This window comes from Orbicella franksi, chromosome 4 (genome assembly GCF_964199315.1).
Source record: "Orbicella franksi chromosome 4, jaOrbFran1.1, whole genome shotgun sequence".
Taxonomy (NCBI): Eukaryota; Metazoa; Cnidaria; class Anthozoa; order Scleractinia; family Merulinidae; genus Orbicella; species Orbicella franksi.
In genome coordinates this window covers 21,280,433-21,305,899 of record NC_138148.1, presented here as the reverse complement: position 1 = coordinate 21,305,899, position 25,467 = coordinate 21,280,433, and the positions used below count along the sequence as shown (strand labels likewise).

At 36.2% G+C, this 25,467-nt stretch overlaps 1 protein-coding gene and 1 long non-coding RNA gene across 2 annotated transcripts; one reads left to right on the top strand and one right to left on the bottom strand.

Moving 5' to 3' along the window:
• On the top strand, positions 1 to 25,440 carry LOC145483709 (zinc transporter 6-like). Its single transcript, XM_081462254.1, has 16 exons — positions 1 to 194; positions 1,094 to 1,149; positions 2,609 to 2,695; positions 4,528 to 4,612; positions 4,720 to 4,762; positions 11,757 to 11,822; positions 12,240 to 12,320; positions 12,867 to 12,902; positions 13,830 to 13,924; positions 14,146 to 14,194; positions 15,403 to 15,522; positions 15,913 to 16,015; positions 22,763 to 22,810; positions 23,618 to 23,686; positions 24,100 to 24,144; positions 24,572 to 25,440. The coding sequence occupies exons 1-16, from the start codon at positions 2 to 4 to the stop codon at positions 24,848 to 24,850; spliced, it is 1,455 nt and encodes a 484-aa protein (XP_081318380.1). The 5' UTR covers position 1; the 3' UTR covers positions 24,851 to 25,440.
• On the bottom strand, positions 17,299 to 22,791 carry LOC145483741 (uncharacterized). The gene is made up of 2 exons (XR_014048952.1): positions 21,402 to 22,791; positions 17,299 to 19,955 (listed from the first exon to the last, which is right to left on the bottom strand). It is a non-coding gene; the product is annotated as an uncharacterized LOC145483741 (long non-coding RNA).
• Positions 25,441 to 25,467: the final 27 nt, after the last annotated feature.

Sequence of the window (25,467 nt, the reverse complement as noted above, 5' to 3'; positions counted from 1 at the left end):
AATGGCAAATCCAGAAAAAAAGCATTCTTACAACAGCGTTACAGCAGCAACAGCAGCACCGAGCATAGGAACAGACAGGTTATTACGGTATCTTCCTAAAAAGCAGCCAGAGGTTCGACAAGTTGCCATAGACATTCCAGAAACAGACAGCAGCCAAGCTCTGAATCAAGATTTATTGAATGCTGTGGAAAGAGGTACATTTCACTAGTATAGACTACAATAAGCATTTAATGACTGGCCCCAAGGGAAACAGTGAGTGTTGTTTACCCAACCCTTAATGTTCCCTGAGGTGCAGGGGAACAGAAAGAGTTGAGGGAAAACAAAACCTACTGTTTTGCAATAGATACTTGCACTGACCAGGTTAGAGAATGCCAATAAATTGACTTCTAAAAACCCGGATTTTTTATATTTTAAAGATTTTCTTTCTTTGTATAAATACTAGGTTAGTTACATTCAGTCAGGTCCACACCAGCCCTAAGTTTGCCATATTCAGGCCTGCCTTATCAAAAAGTATAATATACCTTTTGATAAGACAGGCCTGAATATGGTAAACTTATTTATTGTATGGCCAGCTCCCTAAGTGGGTAAGATGATCCAAATCCTGCACTGTGATTGGCTACCAAGCGGGCAAGATGGCATATCTTACCCGCTGTGTCTTGCAAGAAAATGGTGTTCTTTTTCCATATAATAAATACTTTTTTGACCAAGCTTGTTTGGTCAAGATGTTTAGAAATTGACCTCATTCTTATTTTTTTTGGTGAGTTTATGGATCTCAACTCCATCTCAGTTCATAAACATGCAAAAAATAAAACTTGGCCAATATCCAGCCATCTTGACCTCATGCTTGGTCAATAACTCATATGTACGTGTATGTATGTAGGCAAGGTGTTAAGTGCTTCCAAACAATAGTGTTATGATCTGTATATAAAAATACTTGGTGTTGCTTAACCTGATCCAAAAGTGTGGAATAGTGTATCATGGATGAAGTTGCATGAACGTTTTACTGAACAGCACTTGGCTATACATCATAATAAGTAACATGATGTACTATTGTCATACCATTTCAAGTTCTGATGTTTTCACATTTTAACAGCAAAGAGCCTTAGAATGAGAGGTACAATGAATGATGATGAAAGAATTATGTTGTCAGTAAGTACTTGAAAATAGTTGTCTCTAATTCATTTATCTCAGCTAGAATTATATAGGGGTAAAGATAGCAGTTGGTTATTGATAATTATTTTGCCATCTAAATTAGTATTTATGGTTGTTAGCAGTTGGTCACTGAACATTGTATGAGTAGAAATTGAAATTGCCTTTCTATTTTTACATCATCATGTAAAATACAGATCTGTGTTTTGTTTTGCTTGGAAAGACTCTGGAAATGAACAATCATGTACTTTGAAAATCACCCCATAATGTAAATGCATGCAAATATGTATGTAGATTACTTCTAATATTAATTATAGGCTGACAAAATTTGCGATTATTATATGTCCAACCAAAATAGGATATGAAATGACACATGTCCAGCTAAGTAAACAATATAATTTATTTCCAGCACTATAATAACAGTTATTACATTGTAAAAATTAGATAGTACAGTAGGTGAGTTTATACTAGCTTAGCGAGTAGACCTTAGGCACACTTGAATCATATTTTAGATATGAACAGGTCTATTCTTAACTTAAGTAGCCGACACAACAGCGCATCTTTTTTTTTTTTCAAAAAGGCGGAAGTGCACTTCCAAGTCAAGTTCAACCATTCTTACCAGCTTACTTATGCTACCTTCGGTGAATTGAATGTCAATCAAATGCGTTTTTCTTTGGCATATCAGAACTTACTAGACTTGTATGACACACACATCATTTTTGCACTACTCGCTTTCTTTACATCTGGTTCTCAATAGAAAGAATGGCATAGAAAAACTTAACCAACTTCAGTCATAGCAGTCAACATTAGACCTACGTTCTGTGGGTTAGAAGATGATGATTATTTAGACCACAGAGTCACATGCTCTCTATTACATTTACTAAAATGAAATTCACATGGCCGGGTCAGTGCTGGGATATTCAGGCACAACCTGGCTTTTTGTTCCTGTAGCAATAACTTAGGTTGACAGTTTGTAATAGTAACAAATCCAGGGCAGCCCATGAATGGCTCTGTCACTTGAAGTATACTTTGATTTTAAATAAGATCGAGTATCAACGTAAGTAATCATATATGATCTCTAGTATACTTGAGCTCTTCACATACTCAAGATCTACTTAGAATGTTAGTGTGAACCCACCGAATGCTGTGATTATGCTGTGGTTAATTTCAGCATGTTTTCGGGAACTAGATGTCCCATCAACCAATATAGTCATAGAGGCTCATCACCCTTTTTGATGGGTAAAAAGACATTTTTGCATTCGCAGTTCTCACTGATCAATCTATCTGCTTTTGTTTCAATTCCTGTGTATAAGATTCTAATGGTATCTGGTTTCCATGTTGTAATAGTTTCCATGGTAACTAAATAACTAACTTTCATAAGTATTAAGTTACTGTACTCAAATAATTGAAGCTGGAAAATAAGTTACATGTATTATTGCACTTTTTTGGTATTATTTAGAGTGCTATTAAGCCATTTCCACAAAGATCCCATCCAATCATGAAAAGAGTTAAAAGAGAACTTCAGAGTGTTCTTGCTGAGAGACAGGTAAGAATATTGATCTATAGGGATGTATATAAGGGAAAAAATTTATTAATTTGTTCATCAGTGGAATCAACATTATTTTTTCCCCCTTTTTTAAAAGTTAAATCAATCTCTCTGCTATTTTGTTGGTTTTTAAATTATTTTAAGTAAATGTCTTTGAAGTTGTGTGTTCACATGAAATCAACATTTTATTGTTTCCTCACTGAAATCATCATCACTTGAAGTGAAACAAACTTTTTTTTGTTTTGGCTTTCAGAAGGTATTTTAAATGAGGTCACTCGGAAATTTGAATTTGTTTTTCTTGCAAACATTATTTCATGAAAACAAAGTTCAAATCAGTGAAAAAGAAAAAACATAGAACAATTTTGCTCTGATAAAGGAAAGCTACTCTGCTTATGCCAAACTTTATTCATTTTTAGTGCAGAGCGCACTATTTGCTTGGTTTAGGGAGGTTCCCCCCTGCTAAACTGCTAAATCACGAAATAAAACAATAAGGTGTAAACTGAAATGTTTGTTTAATTATTAATTTCAATTAGTCTTGCAGTAGTGGGGTTGGGTAGATATCTGTGTTCACCTATTTTAATTTAATTTTGGATAACATCACAAACCTACCGTAGTTTCTCGGTTATAAGGCGCACTCGGCTATAAGACGCACCCCAAACTTGGCAACTTAATCATGCAAAGTTCCCAAACTGAAAATTATGTGAAAATACTCGGTTACAGTACAGTATACATCTTTTTCTTAAAATCCCTTGCTCTCCTTGTGGTACTGTTCTCTTCAGAACCAAGCAGTTTGCTTGCTCTTGATGCATCCACAAATTAGTTAGTATTAGTGTGAACTATATACCTGTATCAGGTGCAAGACACATTTTATATGGGATCACACATCAACATTGAGTGATTTTTATTGTAGTAGAAAACAACATGTAAAACGTATCATTCAAATCAAAATACAAACATGAAGCATATACGTACTGCTAGATTATTTCTTATCAAAGAAGGTTTTGTCCACTCTCTGAAGTAGCTGAGATTGTCTGACAACTAGTTAATCACTTTGATCATAAATAATTTAATTAATTATCAATAATTTTTGATAATTATTTATCAAGCAACTGAGGTGATGTTATTGCCTGTAGCTTTTCAGTTGTTCTGTAGTTTCCTTATGATTGTTATCATATTGCTGTTTTGGTTGTTATGGTTATTAGGAGTATATGTTGTAGGTCAAAATGAAATTCAGCTTAAAATGAAATTAATTTGTCTCTTAACCCTAATTATTCATGGGTCATGGATAATTAGTATTGTAGTCAACGTTCAATGCGCTACTTGGCTTTAATCGATAAGACGAAATTTGCAATTTAATGATAGAGTGCGAAGAAAGCAATGAAAAGGGAGCGGTTGAAACGTTGTATGACTAGGAAGCTAAGGAACACGTAAAAGGAAAACGGCAGGACAGTAAATGAAACGAGATGACGGTAGTGTTGTGATGAAAGTGCACAAATAAACTAGAAAGACGCATACAAAAGGGGACTGAAACAAAGTAAAATTATGCGAAAAAACCTGACAGAATATCGATAACGTGAAAGCGAGAGAAAAGAAAAGAATGCAATGATCACGCAAGAATGCACGCACAAACAGAAAAAATAACAAAGAATTAAATGCGGATGCAACAATTAGGGTTAGAAGACAAAGGAAATCGAGAATCCAACTAGGTTAAAATCATTTTAAACCTGAATTTCATTTTAACCTACAACATATTCTTTGACCATATGTGTAGAATTTCAATTTGTTTGACCGTCTAATCTAAAAACCAACTTATCTGTCAATTTTTTTGACAGGGTTGGAGAATATTCTGGTTGATCATTGTCAATGCACTTTGTACTTTTGGACTTTTTATATACAGTGGATCAACAAATAGTTTGGGTAATTCACAATTAATTAATTTCTTATTGGTTCCTGCTTGACTGTTACATTGTTTAAATTTCATTAATGCAGCTGTGTGAAACATAACTTTTATGGTTTTCTTTCAGCACTCACATCATTTAGCTACTTGACAATATTTGATTTACTAAGGTATGATGTACAAAAACGTCTGTAACATTAAAGAGTTTCTTTTTCATGGATTTATCATAATATTATGATTGAACCTCTTTTGAGGGAACAACCTAAGCAGCAGGCAAAGTGTCCACTGAGGACAAGTGTATGGGAGTTTGAAGTGTATTAATTAAGACCGAGTTTACCAGAGGACCAGCCAGGGGTGATACATGCCATCTCTCCTTTTTGGATGAAACTTTGCCAGATTGAAGGTACTACCCAACAACTCTAAAAGACAAAGTGGGCCAGCTTTGGGATTTTTCCCTTAGGAATTAGACCAGCCCCCTTGTTTTTTGCCCAAAATCTCAAAAATGTCACTAAAATAAGCATCAAATTTAGACACCACTCCTGCTTACAGAATGGATTGAATGTTATTGATATTTTACACAAATATAGATTAGACCTATCCTAGTTCACACCAGGAGTTTCAAGTCATTTGAAGTGGCAGGTGCCAATCAAGGATTTTCATTTCCTACCCATGTCACACATCATTGAGCTATAAGGCAAATTAGCTCAAATTCTGACCCATATATTGCTTAAATCCAACTTTCTAAATCAAAACTAATTTTACCACGGTTTAGAGTCACCCTTGGCCTGATGAAATTAAGAATAAAATTTTTGGCATCTGTTATTTTTTGGCAACAAAAGCTGTTCAAACAACATGACAAGAGACTAGTTTTAACAAAGAGACAAGGGCGAAATCTAAAAATATTAGACATTATAGAATCAGTTTATTAAAGTTATTTCTATGTTAATGTCATTAACAAAGTCTTTGAATGTTATTTAGGGCAGTGGAAGCTCAATGAATGCAAAACTCTTGGCAATATCCCTTAACCCTCAGACGTACAAGGCGGGGGGCGGGGGGGGGGGGGGGAGGATGAATGCCATCCCCCAATAAGGTTTTTTAAAAATTTTGAAAAGACGATTTACTCTAAGGGGCTGAAACTTTCAGTAGCTATTCATTCATCCTTCACGGATATTTTGATATGTCAATTGTGTGTCCATCATTTTTGACGTTTTCATGGCAACCGCTAGTTTCATGTGGGTTTGGCTAAAAATCAACTTTCTTTGACATAATTCTGTATTTTTTTTCAAATTCTAGAAATTTACCAATTTGTACATTTCATTAGTATTCTGGCTTGATTTTGTATTAATTTCTGTTATTTTTTGACTTTTTAAGAAAAAAGTAAAATCCAAGATGGCGGATCGAAGGTGGCAGGTCAAAGACTTCATTTGACACCATATGATGTCACAACCAATGATTATGGTATCATTTTTTAGACCAAGTTCAGGGCTATCTAATCAATGTAAATTTGTTTCGCTGTGCCTTAACACTTCCCCCTTGTACCACGGTGGGGGTAAGAGTTAGCTTGCATGTCCGCGGGTTAAGTAACAGTGCAAAACACCTAAATTCTATTTGTACGATCTAAATATGGGAATGAACGGCCATGATGTTTAAATTCTAAGACTTAAATTCTTAAAGCTTGTGGCCGATATAACACGCACTCTGATTAGCTGAGAGCGAGATCTGAGCGGTCATTATGCAGCTGTAATGCCCACGGGCCGATTACAGATTATGCAAATTAGGAAGAGCCCGGCTTGGAAAATTCAAGCGCATTGAAACGATGAAAGCCGATTAAAAACAGTAAGAGAAGTAAATTTAATTCCAAGTAGCTAAAAGTTTAGGAATTTTTCCTTAATAAAATTTACATAGTAGTCGTTTTTGACTTACCGGTAACCTTGGCGAGCACTAGTGAAAAACAATCAAAGTTTGCTGAGTGTCGAGTAAAGCTAAAATCGCTAAGTGAAAAACACCATAGGCAGATGTGTCACGTATCCTGAGCAGAAAACCACAAAGAAACTTATAAGTTATCATCTTAGTCACAATAATTACCAAAATATTGAACTCCGTTTCAGTTCTCATCAAATAGATTCCCTCGCTTCAACACAAGCAAGTGAAAATCAGCTTCCAGGATCATCAGGTGTAAACAATCGGGCGGTTTCTGTCGGTAGCAGTGTTTCTGATACCTGTAGGAGGTTTTAGACGCTCGCAAAGCTTGAAAAGTTCATTCATAAGTCCCAGAATTAAGAAGGCCAAGATATGTTGTCGAAAGCGAATGCGAAGATCGAGTTATTCTGAGCAGTGCATTCTGAAGCATTAGTATTTTCTTTCACCGAAAGACCGTTGGTTTGGACCATTTTGAAGCACTTTCTGTCTTTTCTATATGTGTTGACGTTTCGCCACAAAAGTTGGAAAAACTCCCTCATCAAGTTGTGGCTCCACAATACTAAAATACCTTTTTGAGGGCTGTGACAATCATTTTTCCCGTAAAGAATTACAGTAGTGAAGTTCGCTGACTGTGTAGTTTTGCCCTGGGTTTGAGACAATGAATGAATCGGTAAATGCGCGCATCACCGGATGTACATTGACGACTTCCGCTTGAATAATTTTTTTTTCTTTAATTCGTGAGCCATATAATAAACAACTTAATAACCTTGACCGTTCGGTCGTTACGGGAAAATCTCAAACTTCGGCCTACCGTATTGACCTCAGTTTGAGATTTTCCCGTAACGACCTCACTCTCGGTTATTAAGTAGTTATTAATACTTGATCTTGCAATTGATTATTGTGAACTCTTACTTTACATTTGGCATACATACTCATCAATCCTGAGAAGTATTCTTTGCTGAAACTATTGTTTGCCCCCATTTCGAGTTCAAAAAACCCTTGAGATATTGATTTTGCTGCATTAGGCATGCAAGTAAATCTTGGTAAACACGTATATAATACTTGCACTGTAAGACTGAGCTTCAGCTAGCATTTTTCTTCTGAAAGTTACTATACTGAATTAGCTGCAGATAAATTTTATACCTCAAAGATGCTAGCACAAAATATTATAAATAATCGCATATCTGCGAGTAAGAAGATGTGTGAAAAAAAATTGCAATTCTGAGAAAAAATTGAGCCTTGAGAAGACCTGAAAAACCTAAGGTCCAAGCGAGCACACAAGACAACATACACGGCACCAGTGCCTTAGGTTTAGTAAGGTTTGGCTCTTGTTGAACTTTTTGAATTTTTCTAGGCACTCAAGAAGCTTGAGTGGCTCTCGGCTATCGTTTTCTTTTCTGCTCAGTAACCTCCTGTGTTACATATTCTACACTCTATTCTATTCCTGTGTTACGTATTCTACATGGTGGATGATTAAGTAGCTGGGAAGTAGTACTGTTTTCCTACTGCAAGCCTGGTCAAGATCTCTTCTGCTTAATCTTGAGAAGGACTCAGATCAGCCTGGTGTATGGTGAGTTGGCCACTTCTGTACATCACAGACAACCTGCAAAAGTACTGGGCTATTTGGTCTGCAGCAAGCTACTCTTCTTTCCTGGACATTTTCCTGCCACTGCTGTCTTGCAGAGTCTCATCTTACTGCACTCATCCACTACATTTTCGCCCTGTCTCCTCACCTTCCAGGAATGTTCTTTTCACTTTCTCAGAAAAGCGGGTTCCTCAGACCCATCCCTTTGAGATTTCTCATGTGGATCATGATCACTAAAGGATGCTTGGGATTTCAACCCATTTTATTTTCACGCTGTCTATGCCGTTTCTTTCTCTAACCTCATTAGGTGTTTACCCGCTGATCCATGTGCTTCTGCAGACTGCAAAATATTGGTATGTTTTTGTGAATCCCTCCTCAGGGTAGGAGGAATACACTCTCGTAGCTTTGACAACTTGGGACTCTTCTTCAATAGACTGCGAGGTCCTAGACCATAGTTAATTGAGGGGAATGGTTATGAAGCCCAGCAAACATCAAAGGAGCAAACAAAGATGCCAAGATTTGTGTTGGAAGGTCCACGACCATGCACAATTTTTTGTGCTCATGCACTATGCATGAATTACATAACCAAAATGTTTCTATTGGTGAGTTCCTCGGTCAGTAGTACACAACAATTGTGTTTTGTGCAAGTTCAAGGCCAAAAAAGAGAACAAAAACATACAACAAAGAACTTTGTTGAGTATTATAATAATCCCCTTCTATTAACTATGCCTAGACTGAGGCTGTTGGAGCTGACACTTGTCAAACTCCTGGATCTAAAAGTAGCAGTCTCTCTCGTGCACAGTACATTTAAGGGCTGCTCTACGCACAAGTCTGTAGGCCCTTGAGGTCTTTTAAATCCATTCCTCGTTGTGCAGGTGTGAAACGTTTACCAGGACCCTCATCATAAGCCTTCTATATTCTCAAACCTAAAAAATTTTAGAGACAGGATCCCAGACATTGTGTGCTTCATGGCCCAGCCTGACTCTTAAGTCTTAATAATATTATTGATCTGCCTGGCACCCTTTAACCCACCATAGGGTATCACTAACACTTTTGATGTCGTCGCCTTCATTTATGCTACGAGGTACATGGCTCTTCACTGTGGCAATTCATCTGTCACAGACATCCTTTCCAGCCTGTGGATCACTGAAATCATATCTGATGATCTTAATGCCTGTGCACTCTCTAAGGCTGGTAAATAAGTAAGTAAGTAAGTCAAGTTTATTGTGCATATGCACTTAGCTTAGCTGGGAAGTGAGAGGATGAGATGGGAAGAAAGGTGACATCCGGTACGTATTGTTGCGCTTTTCTTTCAAAAAAAAGTTACAATTGAGCAAAATATCGAAGCCATTCTTAACATTGGAGTGTGCACATCTATAAATAGAGATTAAATCTCTTGCGCACTGACCTACAATTAAAGGACTCTTTGACTTCTCTGGACATATGTACAACAATGAACATGTTTGCTTTACAGGTAATTATATAAAGGAATATTTAATAAATAATAATAACAACAAACTATTGATGATAAATAATAACAACAATAAATATAAATAAAAATAATTAATAATAATACCAACAAACTATTAATAACCACTTGGTGATGTTATTTACCGCTGACAAAGGTCTTTGGTTATTGTTCCCGTGCTTTCAAAGTTATATCCACAATGTTTATTTTTACATCAATTAAGATTTACTTGCCAGCTGATGCAGCAAGGTAAAAAAAGTCAAAGATGTTTTTTAACTCGATTCGCATGAAATGGATATTCATTGGGTGAGCTCAAGAGTTGATATATGAGGGCAAACAATAATTTCAGCGAATAATACTTGTCAGGATTGATGAGTTTGTATGCTGACTGTAAAGTAATAGTTGACAATAATCAATTGCAACATCAAGCATGTAACCTGTCCGTGATAATCGGGCAGGGTTTCAAGAGTAATCTAAAAAGTAAGATATGCCCAGAAAAACTCTCCTCTAACTAGTCAATGTTTCAGAATTTTAATATCATGACCATTCATTCCCATATTTAGATTTTACGAATAGAATTTAGGTGTTTTGTGCCCACCGTGGTGCAAGGGGGAAGTGGATGGAACCCCTTTGGGCTTTCTCTCTGTTTAGGGCCAGTGAAATAAATTTACATTAATTAGATAGCCCTGAGCTTGGTCTACAAAATGATACCATATATGTTGGTTGCCAAATGACATCATTTGACCGCCATCTTGGATCCGCCATCTTGGATTTTACTTTTTTCTCAAAAAGTAAAAAAATAACGGAAATTGATACAAAATCAAGCCAGAATACTTATGAAATGTACAAACTGGTGAATTTCTGGAATTTGATGAAGAAAACTGGAAAAAAAATACAGAATTATGTCAAAAAAAGTTGATTTTTGGCCAAACCCAGATGAAACTAGCAGTTGCCATGGAAACGTCAAAGATGATGGACACAATTGACAAATCAAAATATTCGTGAAGGAAGAATGCACAGCTACTGAAAGTTTCAGCCCCTTAGAATAAATCGTCTTCTCGAAATTTTGAAAAAAAACCTTATTGGGGGATGGTATTCACCCCCCCCCCCGCCTTGTACATCTGAGGGTTAAGGGATATTGCCAAGGGTTTTGCATTCATTGAGCTTCCACTGCCCTAAATAACATTCAAAGACTTTGTTAACGACATTAACATAGAAATAATTTTAATAAACTGAATACAGAATGTCTAATATTTTTAGATTTTGCCCTTGTCTCTTTGTTAAAACTAGTCTCTTGTCATGTTGTTTGAACAGCTTTTGTTGCCAAAAAATAACAGATGCCAAAAATTTTATTCTTAATTTCATCAGGCCAAGGGTGACTCTAAACTGTGGTAAAATTAGTTTTGATTTAGAAAGTTGGATTTAAGCAATATATGAGTCAGAATTTGAGCTAATTTGCCTTATAGCTCAATGTTGCATGACATGGGTAGGAAATGACAATCCTTGATTGGCACCTGCCACTTCAAATGACTTGCAACTCCTGGTGTGAACTAAGATAGGTCTAATCTATATTTGTGTAAAATATCAATAACATTCAATGCATTCTGTAAGCAGGAGTGGTGTCTAAATTTGATGCTTATTTTAGTGACATTTTTGAGATTTTGGGCAAAAAAACCAGGGGGAGGGGGGGTCTAACTCCTAAGGGAAAAATCCCAAAGCCGGCCCACTTTGTCTTTTAGAGTTGTTGGGTAGTACCTTCAATCTGGCAAAGTTTCATCCAAAAAGGAGAGATGGCATGTATCACCCCTGCCTGGTCCTCTGTTAAACTTGGTCTTAATTGTTATATTTTGTATGTGGCTGGGACTGTTGCTAAGTATATGCTTACAGGTATAAGGCATGCACTAGGGAAGGTTCAAATGTGTTTACTAATATAAGGCAAGAAAAACTTGAATTCCAGCTTGCCCCAGGACAAAAATCCCTCAAATTTTTTTTGCCCTGGACAAGTCTTAGTTTGCCCTTTTAATGGTTTAGTTGGTGGACGGGTTGCCTGATCTCTTGCTCATTGAACAAGTGAGAATGAAAAGTTACTTTCCCGGAAGGAAAATCCCCTTATCCCAGATGACTGGAGGGCACTTTTTGTAAGGCCTGCTAATAGCTCAATATTTTTCTCCTGTTTGTCTCTTTTGTGTAGTCTTTTAACCTGTCTTTTGTCTCTCTGGGTGTCACTTCAGAAACCATCATCAACCTTTTCCTTCGGGTAAGGATGACTTCCATGTTGTTGTATGGTTTGAATGTGTCATGTTTGTGTCATGTCCAAAGGCATGAAGACATCTGTGTTATCCTGGTGAGAGGGTGTAAAATAAGATCCTATATGTTACATGAAATGGAATTCTAACCAATCAGCCACATTTTTCCATGCATGGTGTACAGTTGAATAGATTATGGAAGAATATAGAAACAATATACAAATGATGTAATGAGGTACGAAAATGGTCACACAGGTTACGTGGAACCAAAAGCAAAGTCCATAAATTTAAGACTCTGGTCAATAAGTATTGCTCTGCATAAACCCATGGCTTATTGCTGTTCTTAAGACTAACAACACAACCTTTGATCCTTTCTGAGACCCTATACATTCAAATTTTATTCACTGTGTTATTGGTTTGTGCCACAGGTATGAGAGGTTTGAGGTGTTGGCAGTGTTTACAACTACTATTCTTGTGATGTTTGGAGCTTTGTTTATAGTAAAAGAAAGGTAAAGATAACTAATAATAGCAACTGATATCAGCAATTAGAATGGCATCTCAACTGTACAAGCAAAAACAATGTTGAGCTGTGAACATACAGTATGTTTTACTAAATGTACACTTTTTTCTCAGTGTATTTCAAAAGAAGTCAGGGTTATTGGCCAAGTGTGAGGTCAAGATGGCTGGATATTGGCCAAGTTCCTTTTTTGCGTGTTTATGGACTGAGATGGAGTCGAGGTCCATAAACTCACAAAAAAGAACGAGGCCAATATCCAGCCATCTTGACCGAACAAGCTTGGTCAATAAAGGATTTATTATATGGCTTTCACGGAGATTTTTCTTGCGGGACACGGCGGGTAGTCCCGAGCGGGCAAGATAGCTCCATCTTGCCTGCTCGGGTAGCCAATCACAGCGCAGGATTTGATTCATCTTGCCCGCTCGCGGAGCTAGCTATATAATAAGGGTATTTACTGTTCAGTACCTTCTTCAAACCCTTCTTCTTGGATTTACAAAGAGTTACTATGTTTCTTTAATTTGCTTTTTATATTTCCCAGCACTGAAAGATTATTAATGCCCCCAGAAGTTATGACGTGAGTACAGTAATAAAATAAAATCAAAGTGTGTGTGTGTGAGCAGCTTGAATTTACTCTTCAGGATAACAGGGACCAGTGTTCAAGCTTTTATTTAAGGCACCTTTCCTTGCATTGTGTCCTTTAATTTCTATCTCACCTCACCACAACTACCTGCAAATCACCAATCATTGCACTGCAGTGACAGCACTCAGTGACAGATCATTCCCAACCACAGTGCAGTCAAACAAACACCTCTCGTAGACCACTGCCATTAGATAGATAGATAGATAGATAGATAAACTTTATTTAAACACGATAATTCTCATCTTAAAGGGCCTTAGTCAGCCTCTGCCATTTTCAATGCAATTGAAATTATTGATATTGCATGGTGAAGCAAAATCTGATTGCTTCACCATAAGTTGTGTTCCTGAAAGTATGTTTAATTATTGTTAGTAGTTTCACAGTGATTTTGACATGCCCCGAGTATAATACAATAGCCAAAGTCTTGCTTGTAAACAAAAACAGAGGTGTGGCTGACTAGGGCCCTTTGAGTCACATGAATGGGGATTAGGGTGCAAGGAAGGGTGCTCTCTGCTGCTTTGTCATGAGTGGGACAAGATGAAAAAGTGACTTACACCAGAATATCTTAAAATAAGTAACTACATGTATAAGCTCAATGCAAAATTTTGTTTGTTTGTTAGGCTTGGTGATCTGAATTATTGTATGGAGTATGTGCTCTGTGAACCATATTCATTTACTTTTCTTAATGTAGTACAGCTACTAGTTTGCTATTAGCTTGAAAGATGGTATTAATGTCAAAAATAAATAGCATTTAATGAACTCCATCATCAATCGTCCAGGGATGGAACTTTTTTTTACATAAACTTTAGTTAGTGATACTGTGATGAAATGTTTCATAGCTTGTTTTTGTTGTGTTGTTGTTAGGGATAATCTTCTTCCAGTCACAGTGGTTGGATTAATGTTACATTTACTTGTGACTTATGGTGTCACAAACAAGCCATTTAGTCTAGTCTCAAAAGGTAATTAAAGCAGAGCAGCTTTCATGATTCAATTTTGATTTTAAGCAGATCCTAAACAATACAGAAATATCCTGTTGTTTAAATGTTTAAATGACACATTTATGCTGCAGTCCCCAAATATTTGGATTACTCCTAATACCAATGCAGACCTTGGCATTTCAACTGGTTTATGTTACTTTATATATAATGGGCTGACACGTTTCCACATTTTATTATTTTAGCTGCATCATCAAATTGGTTACAGGATGCAGTGAATGACTTTGGTCATAGGTTAGTACATATAAGTTACATGTACTACTCCTTAATTCCTACTTTGCCAAGTTCCTGTCCCTGTTCCTGTATGGTTCTGTAGCACAGTGGAAGTAAAGCAATGGTGACCTGTTGTGGAGATTGTGGGTTTGATTCCTGCTGAAGTCAAAGATTGTTTTCTGTGCTTCATCTGGTCCCCCATTTCATTTTTAGCGCTGATGCTCCTGGGCAGCCCCTTTAATCTAAGAAATAGACTTCACACATACTAGAAGACAACTGTCTTTAGCATTAAAAAGAAAAGATTGTGTCAAATTATATCATAGTTAGTAGAGGGGAACTATGATTATATCTTGAACTGTCAGTATTGGGATATGTCATGTTTGCCTGTGTACAGCCATCCACTCTCCTCAAGGAAAATCAGAGAGGTGCATCTGTGCTTCTCCCTTGATAATCTTTTCCTTGCATAATCATTTGTGCATGAAAACCAGTTCAGTGTGACAACATCTAACATGACTCATGGAGGCAATAAAGGAAATTGCTCTCTGCACGTGATCTTTGCACAAGACATTCAGTGGCCTTTACTATGGTCACAGTTTGCAAGCTTTTACATAACAGATCTAGTTCATCCAAAATTCAATTCAATTCAGTTGTTTGTTTATCATTTCCATGGAAATATCAATTACCCTTTCCAACAGATTAGGTCAGATCAGATTGGGAAGGTTGATAAAACGCTAATTGAAAATGGTAGGTAAGGTCCAGATAAAACTCTAATGAGAAAATGAATCAGAAAGGTCATGGCTGCAAATAACAGTTGGTCATTGGAAATTGGCTGAGCAAACTTTGCTCATGTCTGATGAAATCCCAACTGTGGTCAGACATGATGTCCAGACAATTTTTTTATCGTAAATTATTTTACAACAAGGATGAATAAGAATCTACTGTGAGTAAATCTTACTTTTTTTGGTGATGTCCAACCACAATTTCTTTTGTCTGACCAAGATGGTGTCTTAGTGAGACACATGTCCTTTCAAGGAAAAAAATATTTGTAGCCCTGCAGGTTGTTTTCCACATATTTTGGGAAGATTCCCTCCCACCAATGTTTCTTGAGCAAACAGACAGCTGTGTATAGGCTATCTTTGAGTTGCTGAACCTGCACCATGGTCCCAAAGTTGTTGGTCATGACTGCTCTGTGATGTTGGGTTTCTATTGATCAATGCTTTGATTTGCAGCATCTGTGGGTTTTCACCATTCTTGGGCAAAGTTTTGGTTCAGAGGTTCAACCCTATAGCTCTTTTGGGAGTCGCTGGAGCTGCATTAGTTATTATCACTGATTCTTTGATAAATTACAAGTAAGTGCTTGAAGTCCATGACAATTAAAACTTTTTTTGTTTCAGTCACAACCAACTTGCATTGAATTTTATATGGTTTTTCTTTTCTTTGCTAAAAAAGTGGATCAAAATTCACTATCCACAACTCCCAGATATAACCTGGTGAACCCAATGAAGTAACTTAGTTGTTTCCCGGAGGGAGAAACTGTAGAACTGACTATTTTTACACAATTCTATTTTGGTAACAAAACAATGTCTTTATTTTGCGATGATGTTTTCTGTATACTCATTGGCTCAAATGGCTTTTTAATTAGTTAAAAATATTTCATTGGTCATGTGTTTTCAAATATAATTGGCCAATTTTGGTGAAGTGACCATGGTAACAGTGGTTATTGTTGTTTTCTTTGCCAGTCAATCATTCATAGCTGACAGCTTTTGTGCAATAGTGACAGCATTCATGATGTGGGCCACCATGCTACCGCTCGGCATATACAGCGGCCAGATTCTATTGCAGGTAACTAAACTTTGTTCCTACCCAATAGTGACCAATTCTTATACAACAGTTGTTCTTTATTAATACAGAAGGCAAATTAAGTAGAACCAAAGTTATCAGTAATGAGTGTTTTTTACGTGTCTAGTGTGTTCTTAAGGAGATGGGAGAATAGGTTTTCGGATCAATGAATTTGGCCTTAAAAAGCACACAGATTGTGGATTTTTGTGGTAAATCAAGCAGACTTGCAGATTTTGAAAACACAGTGTATCGTAGATTGGATGTGAATTTTGGCCTGCATTCTGGATTGTGCCTGTCTTGATGTTTGGATCTTGGGTCCTACATGAAATTTGGATCATAGATCTTTCTTCAGCCCTGGTCAGTATGTTAATGAGTTCATCCAAGTTATTTCTTTTTTCGAACAAAGCTAATTTAAACTCAGTTGTGAGACTGTTATTGGAATATTATTGTACTGTGTTATAGTCATTAAGCATGTTGCCTTCTTTACTATTTGTGCAAAATTAACAACGGCATTCACATTTACCACTTTACCTTTGAAGTTTTACTCTTCTGTTTCCAGATGTGGTTGTGGTTTCAGATTTGAACAAAAATATTAGCTGATCAACAGATTTGGTGAAAAAAAGGCACGGATTGGTGGATTTGCATACCCCTATACAAGCATCAAGAGTTTCCCGCTTCCGGTTTTTGGGCAATGCATTATGGGATATGCGCTCCAGAAAAGTGAGCACCAACTCTCAAATCTCCGCCATTACTGAATATTCGTTTCAGCTTCGCGTTTGTTTACCTTTTATTTATGGTGTGCTTTTCCACTGGAATACTTACTTTACGCCTTCTATACTGGTCAGCAATTCTACAAACTGGTGAGTCAATCAATTTTTTGGCTACTTATGTCTTCCGCGAAAAAAAATGCGATAAAACTTTATGGTTTTCAAGAGGGATGTTTACATGCGAAATGTTTCAAGTCTGTAATCATTCTGTTTTGATTTCTTCTCTAGGTATGGGATTTGGGCGCCGGAATTTTGTTGTTGTTGGCTGCCCAAACAGCGGGAAAAGGTTGAATAAATGGGAGAAACAAACCTGCACTGTTCATGTTTGAACAGGACACATACCTGCGACTGCGAGCCACCATTCAAGCTTTTTTCCCTTCCCAACGAAGAAAAAGGATAGCGAAGGAAGACGACGTTAATGTTGCTGAGTCATTGTATTTTCAATTGGTGCTAGCTATTATATTGTTTCAATTGCCATTTGCTTCTTAATTTAATGGGCCAAATTTATTAATGTCACTGTTTATAATTCTGGACCTTTGACTTAGCTATATATGTACCTGTATTACAGATAATGTTGCTATTTTTGCACATGCCACATTTCATAAATCTCATTGTTCAATGGCTAAATGTGGCTCTCATGTGCTCTATTCTATAGCTATTTTTAACCCTGTTAATTATAAAAGGCTTAATTTCAAAGCTATTTTAACCCTGGTTATGTCAATTTTAAAGCTATTTTAAAGCTAACTCATGTATGTTTTGGTCAGCACTCTGTACTATTTTTTGGCTATTTTTTGTTTCAAAATAATGGATTTAAAAAAGGTAAAAAATTGTTTTAAAATAGTCCAGAAAAATAGTAAAAAAATATATGATAGGAATGATAGGAATGATAGGAATAAAATAACATATAAAATATATATTTCACCTACACACGCGACAGGAAATAAATCTTGTACCAGTATACTGAATTCATTAATTCAAGTACATTTTGTCAGTTTTCTGAACTGCCATTCGCATACATGAATGACCACAAAACGTTGGCTTAAAAGTTAAGTTAAGAGTGTCAAGCTCTTTGTGTTATGTAAACAAGGATGGGACAGATGAGTATCAACATTGTTTGTGGTTGTTGACAGGAGGATCCTCATTGAGGTGAAGACCTCTTCTTTGTCTTTTTATGTTGTTGTGCACTCATTACGCCTTCAGTATTGACTACAAAGCTATTACATTCAAAGAATATTTTATGTAAACTTCCTTGGAGTTTTGTTTGGGAATACAGTTGTTTGTTTCATTAGAAACTTAATTGTACCTCACTGAGGGTTATTTAAACTCAACCTTTCTCAGTGTGAACAGAATGTACAAAATACATAGCAATAATGGATCATCCTTGCAAGTGCAACAGTCTAGTGCCATATATTTTGTGTATTCTGTTTAAATTTGTAAGGTTGTACATTAAATGGTTCTTACTGTGGTATTATTATAAGAACCATGAGGATATTATGATGATTTTACTACAAAAAAGCCAGAAAATGGCTTATGTTTTCATATACATGGAAGAGGTTTGTTTAGGGTTTTTATCACTGACTCAAAAAAAAATTATTAATTGCACTATAAGTAAAGAAATGCAGATGTTAAAGTAAATGGGTTATGGTAGAATTTTCAGTGAGAGGAATATTTAAAGGGGCTGTGTTGCAGATTTAAATTATATTTTTTTGCAAGGACTTTAAATTTTGAATACAGTAAAACATTCAGATAACCAGTCTCAATATTCTATGTCCACCACTCTTGGTCATTAGCCTCTACTTAAAAATCATGTTGAGGTTTGTTCCTACTTCAAAGAAATTTGATTTCACTTGACAAGACGTGTTAATATATTGCGACATGTATCCTTTAATAAAAGTAGGATAATTCAACCCTTTCCTGGTGGCCATGGAGTCTTACACAGGACCAGGAACATCTTATTTAGGATTTTTTTTCCAACAAGCGTCCAATTTCTCCCGTTTGTGTATCATTTGTTAAAATCAATTCATCATTTGGAAATAATTGAGGATTATTGTAAGAAAAGAGATTTGAAGAGCTACAGTGGTCAATTTAAACTCCAAGGCTGTGGTATGTAACATTCACTTACTTTGAATTTAAATTATCTTTAGTGTACTGAATGTGACTCTAGCTGTTAGAGCATGATAAATTAATGGTATTTAGTAGCATACATTGTGTGCTTTTTATTTCACCGTAAACTCCTCTTTTGAATTCTGGAGCATTGGGACAGCCTCAAGAGGTATCCTGAAATTTCAAAAACTTGCTTGTGGACTGATTTCCGGAGTATTTGGTTGAATGGAGTGTGGCCATTGTTATTATGTGGTTATTTCTCCACACAGAAAAAATGGTTATTAAGCATTTATGAAGTAGTTTAATGTCCTGTTGTGAATCCAATGTCTAGCTGGATTACAAATAAAAGACTGAGTTTTTATGTGCATTGCTTTGCATAGAGCATTGTATTTTTCTACTAATAAGTACAGCGATGGCATTACAAGACTTAAGTATATGTGATACTACATCCACAAATGTTTAATCTACACTGTCCCTGGCCTCAGAGCTTTGGTTATCCTCACACTGAGCACCATAGGAGAGACCTGTAAATGGATTTGATCTTGTCCAGAATAGTGAAAGTAACAGGAATTCTTGAAATACTTCTTGATATACTTACATGAAATGAGAAAAGTGCTCTTAAAATGGGAATTAATTTTAAAGAAACAATATTCTTGAACTGTTCTTGAAAATAAAAATAATCTTGTCTTGAAATAAGAGCATTCCTTCTTAAATTAAGGATTTTAATAAGGAATCTCAAAGTAAGAAACTGTTTCTTAAAATAAGAATTAATCTTAAAACAAGAAATTTTATTTAACAAAACCAAATTTCTTAACTGGAGATTTGTTTTAAGAAATTTATTTCTTACAATAAGATTTTTCATTTAAGAGTGTTCAGCGGTCGGTTGGACAGGAATTCCCATTTCCGAGGCTGCAAACACATGAGTAACTAGTTCTTGCTTGCTTCCGGAAACTTTCAAGCCCTGTTGACGGCAATAAAGCTTCAGAGCGTCAGAATGCCAAGAGTTCACTTCATCGTAAGTTAGACTCCTCTGACTCCTCAGAACTCATGGCAGCCGGTCAGAAATTCTTCGCCTGAAATCACAACTTTAAATGTAATTTTTTCCCTCAAAATTATCTGGAAACCGTCACTTGAAACTTTAGACGTATGTAGTTGATTAGGATTGGTAGAAGATGAATTAAAGACGGAGAAGTAAGACAAGATAAAAGGTAACCAGACGCGAAGATGAAACGAATATTCAGTAATGGCGCAGATTCAAGAGTGGTGCTCACTTTTCTGGAGCGCATATCCCATAATGCATTGCCTGAAAACCGGAAGCGGGAAACTCTTGATGCTTGTATTCACCCCCCTCCTTAAGTTACTGACTGTGGAAGTGTCTAATCCCTTGAGTACCAGACCAATGTGTATGCTGTGTATAAAGGAAGGTTAATCTGACTAACTGCATTGTGACTAATATACAGACAACAGATACAAGGAAAATTAGCAATGGTGTATTTCGTTATTATTCTATACCATCTTCAGACTGATGTTTTCGAAGATGAAGATGGTATAGAATAATAACAAAATATAACATTGCTAATTTTTGCTGCTTCTGTTGTCTATATATTAGTTACAATGCAGTTACTCAGATCAACCTTTATCCTTTATGTACATGTATACTGAAATCATCAGCAAGTAATGGGTTTTGTGTGCTGTGTGCCACACCATTTTCACTGAAAATGAGTGTCTGGTAAAAAACGTCTAATACCATGAGCATTTTCACTTTGACTATAGACATGGACACATTTTCTGAAAGGTCATTAAATGCCTTTTCAATGCAGTTAAGTTTGCTGAGTCTGATGTAATTTGATATCCCTATGATGTCACAACCATGGGAAAATTAGCAGTCGAACTCTTCTGAAATTCTTGGTGGTCAATAAAAGCTGCTTCTGGTATGCGAGGAGTTTAAGTAAATCTCTTAACATTTTGATGTAAATAGTACATCATATAGGCACCTGAGCGAAAAAAATCATGACGTACTGAGCATGTCATATAATCACTCAAGAGATTATTGATGCATAATACACAGCTTTGAATAGCTTTTCCATACACACAATTGTAAAATATGTTCTTTTAGTTAAATTCTCAATGATGAAACAATTTTTTTGATCTATTCAGAGGGTGTAAAGATTCATATTGATTTATAACTGTTTTATTGCATTCTTCATACAAACGAAAGGTCCTAGAACAACCACAAAATATTTGCTTTATCTTTAGTTGGAAATATCTTGGAGTGGTTGCAAAATAAGTTCAAAACATCTGGATTTTCATATTTTCAGTGTTACCATCAAATTCAAATTTAAAACGATATTCAAGATCATTTCACAAAAAGTTGTGTAATAATTTAGAATAACCTGCAATCAGGTGTTCTTTTTCGGCAGTTGCAGGGAGAAAGATATAGGTAGGGAGGGTGTGATGGCAAGGTAACAGTAGAAGCAAAAACTATTCCATGTTTGCATGCAAAAGAATGACATACTTACCACACCATAATTACCATTTGCATCATTTGTTGCTGCTGCAGTGAGTGAGCCTGAAGTGAAAAGAAGAGGCAGCAGATCTTATTAGTAAAAAATTACAATATAGGGGCATTCAATCACTTTTCGTGCAAAATGCAAGGAATTGTGGTCAACAGTAAGATCACAGATGCAAGGAATTGTGGTTATGTGCAAATGGAGGGATTGAGATGAGCTGTTTTCCATGTGCTCTCTTCAATCAATGAGAGCAGTGATGAAAGCTATCAGGAACTTATCAGTCCATAATATCCAACCAAAACACTCTTGTGGCAAAGGAATAAGAAAAACAGTTAGAAGACTCATCTAAAACTAACAGAAGTCGTTTGGAAAATAACAATTACAGAAGTGAAGAAGTTAGTAGGTCAGAGGTGCCCGCCATGACAGAGAACCAAGTTTGTCTGTGGAAATTGCCACAACAGCAAGCAAAGTTGTAATTTTTAACCGGGCATCTGTTTTATAGTTTTAAGCAGAGCTCACTATCATCAAGTTTTGTTTGCGATCTTTTGAAGTTAGTATATTATTTCAAAAAAATCACAGATTTTGCCGTTACCATTTAAATTTTTTTTCTGCACAACCTTACTCTGTTTTGGAAATCACATGGGGGAAGAATATATTTCCTTCCAATCCTTTGCAAATTAAATTTACGGCTTGTTGTTTTCATTAAAATTCTACAGAGTACTTGAACCAGAAGTCATACAGCTGTCACCTAAAACCTTCGTGAATGATACATTTCCCATGTAATACATAATTTCATATTTAGAAACCTTGCAATAATGCTATTTAATTCTTTTGAGATTTTTCTGGTAACTCCAAGTGTACTAATATAAGAGTGTGAGTTTCGTCTGTAAGAGAGCTGTGAAAATGTAATGAAGCTTAGTGCTGTGGAGTGCTGTAATCCGAGAGGTTCACTGAACTAGTTTGTTACTTACCGATGATCCTGAATTCTGTGTGGGAACAACCCTGCTCTGCATTGACACTCCTTACATCTTCTTTCCCTTCGGCGACATTTTGTACCATTTATTTATTTAACTTCAGCTAACTAAAATACTTAACTTATATACAACAAATTCACTAGACCGGGAGACCAGTACAGCAAAGCCAATTACAGTGGATGCCAAGGCCCTTATTAGAATTTAGAATTTAGGTAAACTGGTTTACACTTAAATCTTAGAAAATACAACAGTAAATTATTTTAACAATGCTGTGGGAAGTCACTCACTGGCTGGTAATATGTCATAACCACACCTGATTGACACATTAACTATCTATAACAACACCAAGAGAACTCAGACAATATGATATTATGTTTTTATTTTACTTTTTTTCAGACTTGTCCCACTGATATTATGAGCCAGATAGACAAGTGCCTCAGAGAGGTAAATTTATCTTCTATACATTATATCTAGTTGTTGAAAAGCTTCTGAGCTGCAAAGGTGAACCACAGTTGTTGACATCTGCTAATTTTATTGGTGCAAATAGTTTTCTTGGTCCAGATAGAAAGCCCATTTATTCCCTCTCAACTTAATTTTTTTTATACAGGTACTTATTAATACAGACAGCAGTGCTTTTTTACCTCTCTTAACCTACAACTTTCCTTACAATTTGAATTGAAAGTTGTGAAAACATTACAGTGAGTTCCTGACAAAAGAACATCCGGTTTAATTTGACTGGGACGAAGGTTGATTCAAAAATTCTTTTATTCACTATTGTTAGAATCATCCCACAACCACTTCCAGTGGTTACCCAAAGACCTGCTCCCCCACCCCCTCCCCCCAAACAGTGCACCACTGAATTATATGTTCATCATTCCCATAACGTAAGATAGTAATAAGAAACAGTCAACATGTTACTTAACATGGTATCTACAATGGGTGACAAAAGTGTTCAGACACTTGGCAGTAAAAATCGATTTTTGAATGTCTTGGAAACATTTCTCCCCTTCCTCCCCAAACAATGTTGATTTTTCTATTTTTTAGACTGCACAGACCACAGCACCTACACAACATTGAATTGGGGGGGGGGGGGGGGGCTGGGGGTATCAGAGAATTAATGCTAGATGCAGATAAAATAGAATAAGAAAAGTGCCATTTTCTAAAAGTGTCTCAGCTACTTTTGTCATCCATTGTGGCTTCCTCTACAATGTTTTTTTTTTTTATCACTTGTGTTGTTGATATTTTTTGCAGGCATCCACCTTAGATGGAGTGCTAGAATTCAGAAATGAGCATTTCTGGACAGTTTCATTTGGAAGAATGGTGAGATGACACACTTTAGTCCATTCAGTTAAGTGTTAAGTGAGTAAACCTCAAGGGGCTTAAAGGGTTGAAACGAGGTTAGTTTGAGGTAACATTCAGAGCTATCTTAAACTGAGAGTCGAAAGTTATCGGGCAATTACTTTGGTTTTGGTTTTTGGTTTTATTACCTTTTGAGATTGGCCAAGTAGAAGTAATTGAGTTGGTCTTGGGCTAACTGAATGGTTGTGAATGTCATTAAATTACCATTCAGTAATAATAATTATAATTACAGGACAGTTTTTGTAGGTTAATCCTTTCCTTTTGGATCTTTAAAATGGTAGTAACAGATTCTCAGCTCAGGGACACTGTTCTCTACTTAAGATTATCCATTTTGGGGGGATTTGCTACTAACATTTGTCATTAAACTTTTGTAGGCTGGCTCCCTGCATGTGAGAATAAGAAGAGATGCAAGTGAGCAGGTATGAGAATGTATATGCTACAGGATATGTTACTTGCAGTGTTCAGACACCAGAAATCAAATATGTACAAACTACATATGTACATTATTAGAAAACATCCTGTAAAAATCGTATACTAAAAGGTGTACTTATATTGCCTATCACTTGTAGTGTCAATCCTTAATTGCCCTCATATTCATATGGACCTGCATCCATTTCATTTCATTCACTATTTTGTCTTTTAAGCTTTCTCATCCCTCCAGCTTTGTACAGGTCTTCTATTTATCTTTTGGTAAATTTTGACAATGTTATATTTATTATTCAGAGTTGTGATAAAATGAACAGACCAGTCCGAGCTTCTTAGTATTAACAGTTAACTGTGAAGCATATTGGTTTTGTTTTGAGTTATATTGAACTCTTCTAACTTGTAAAATGTCTTCTTTGGTAGATGGTGTTAGCCCATGTAACAAACAAGTTATCCAGTCACGTGACTCACTTATCAATCCAGGTGTTTAAGGATGACTGGATACGATCATCAAGTGGGTCAAAGCTCAATATTTCCAGCCTGTCTGCTTCTCCTAGCAGCTCACCATTGACTAGGACTTACAGTAGTCCTCAGCAGTACAAAGCTTCAGGTGGCACAAGAGACAGACCTAAACAGGAACGGGCAACTGCACAAAAACTCACAAGCCCTTTCATCAACATTTCTCCTCACAAGAAATCCTGATAGTTAACAGGGCAGCATATACAGAATAATGACACAAATAAGAAGGTCGTTTTTCTCCAACTGAGTTGCATGCTTTTTTTCCCTTTTTAGGGAAATGTTAGTCACTAGAGTAGTATTATTTATATTGAGGCAAAAAAGTAATTAAAACTAACTCACTCAAATAGGAATAGATGTTTGTACAAAATGTCCATTTAATTTTACTGTTCAAATATTTAAGTTATTTTTATAATCTTTGATCTACTGTCATCTCCAAGTCCATATTTGTTACAGTATTACATAAATTGTTGTTTGACTGAATGATCAGTGTAATGAAGAACCTCATTACTGATCAGAGAAAGAAAACTTTGACATGGCTGGCATGTAAAAGAAAAACACCCTATTAAGCTGCATGTTGTTTTGCTGTGTTGAGCACTGCATGTAGCCCTATTCTCAGACGCTACAGGTCGCTTGCAGCCACCCACTCTCTGAGAATTAGGCTACAAGGCATGGAGTAGTAATTAAAACATAATTCTTGCATGCTCAGCTCTGAAATAATTAAAAGCAAGTATCTGTATTTGCCCGGAAGAAAAGCCCTCAGAAGACTATTCAGTTCGAAAAGTTTTCTCTAATATATTACT

What these genes read in the sequence shown, in the direction of transcription:
- LOC145483709 (XM_081462254.1), top strand. Translation starts at nt 2, where the DNA reads ATGGCAAATCCAGAAAAAAAGCATTCTTACAACAGCGTTACAGCAGCA. An exon ending in TGGATCAACAAATAGTTTGG is followed by an intron (nt 4,613 to 4,719) that starts GTAATTCACAAT and finishes GTTTTCTTTCAG; the next exon opens with CACTCACATCATTTAGCTAC. An exon ending in TAGACAAGTGCCTCAGAGAG is followed by an intron (nt 22,811 to 23,617) that starts GTAAATTTATCT and finishes TATTTTTTGCAG; the next exon opens with GCATCCACCTTAGATGGAGT.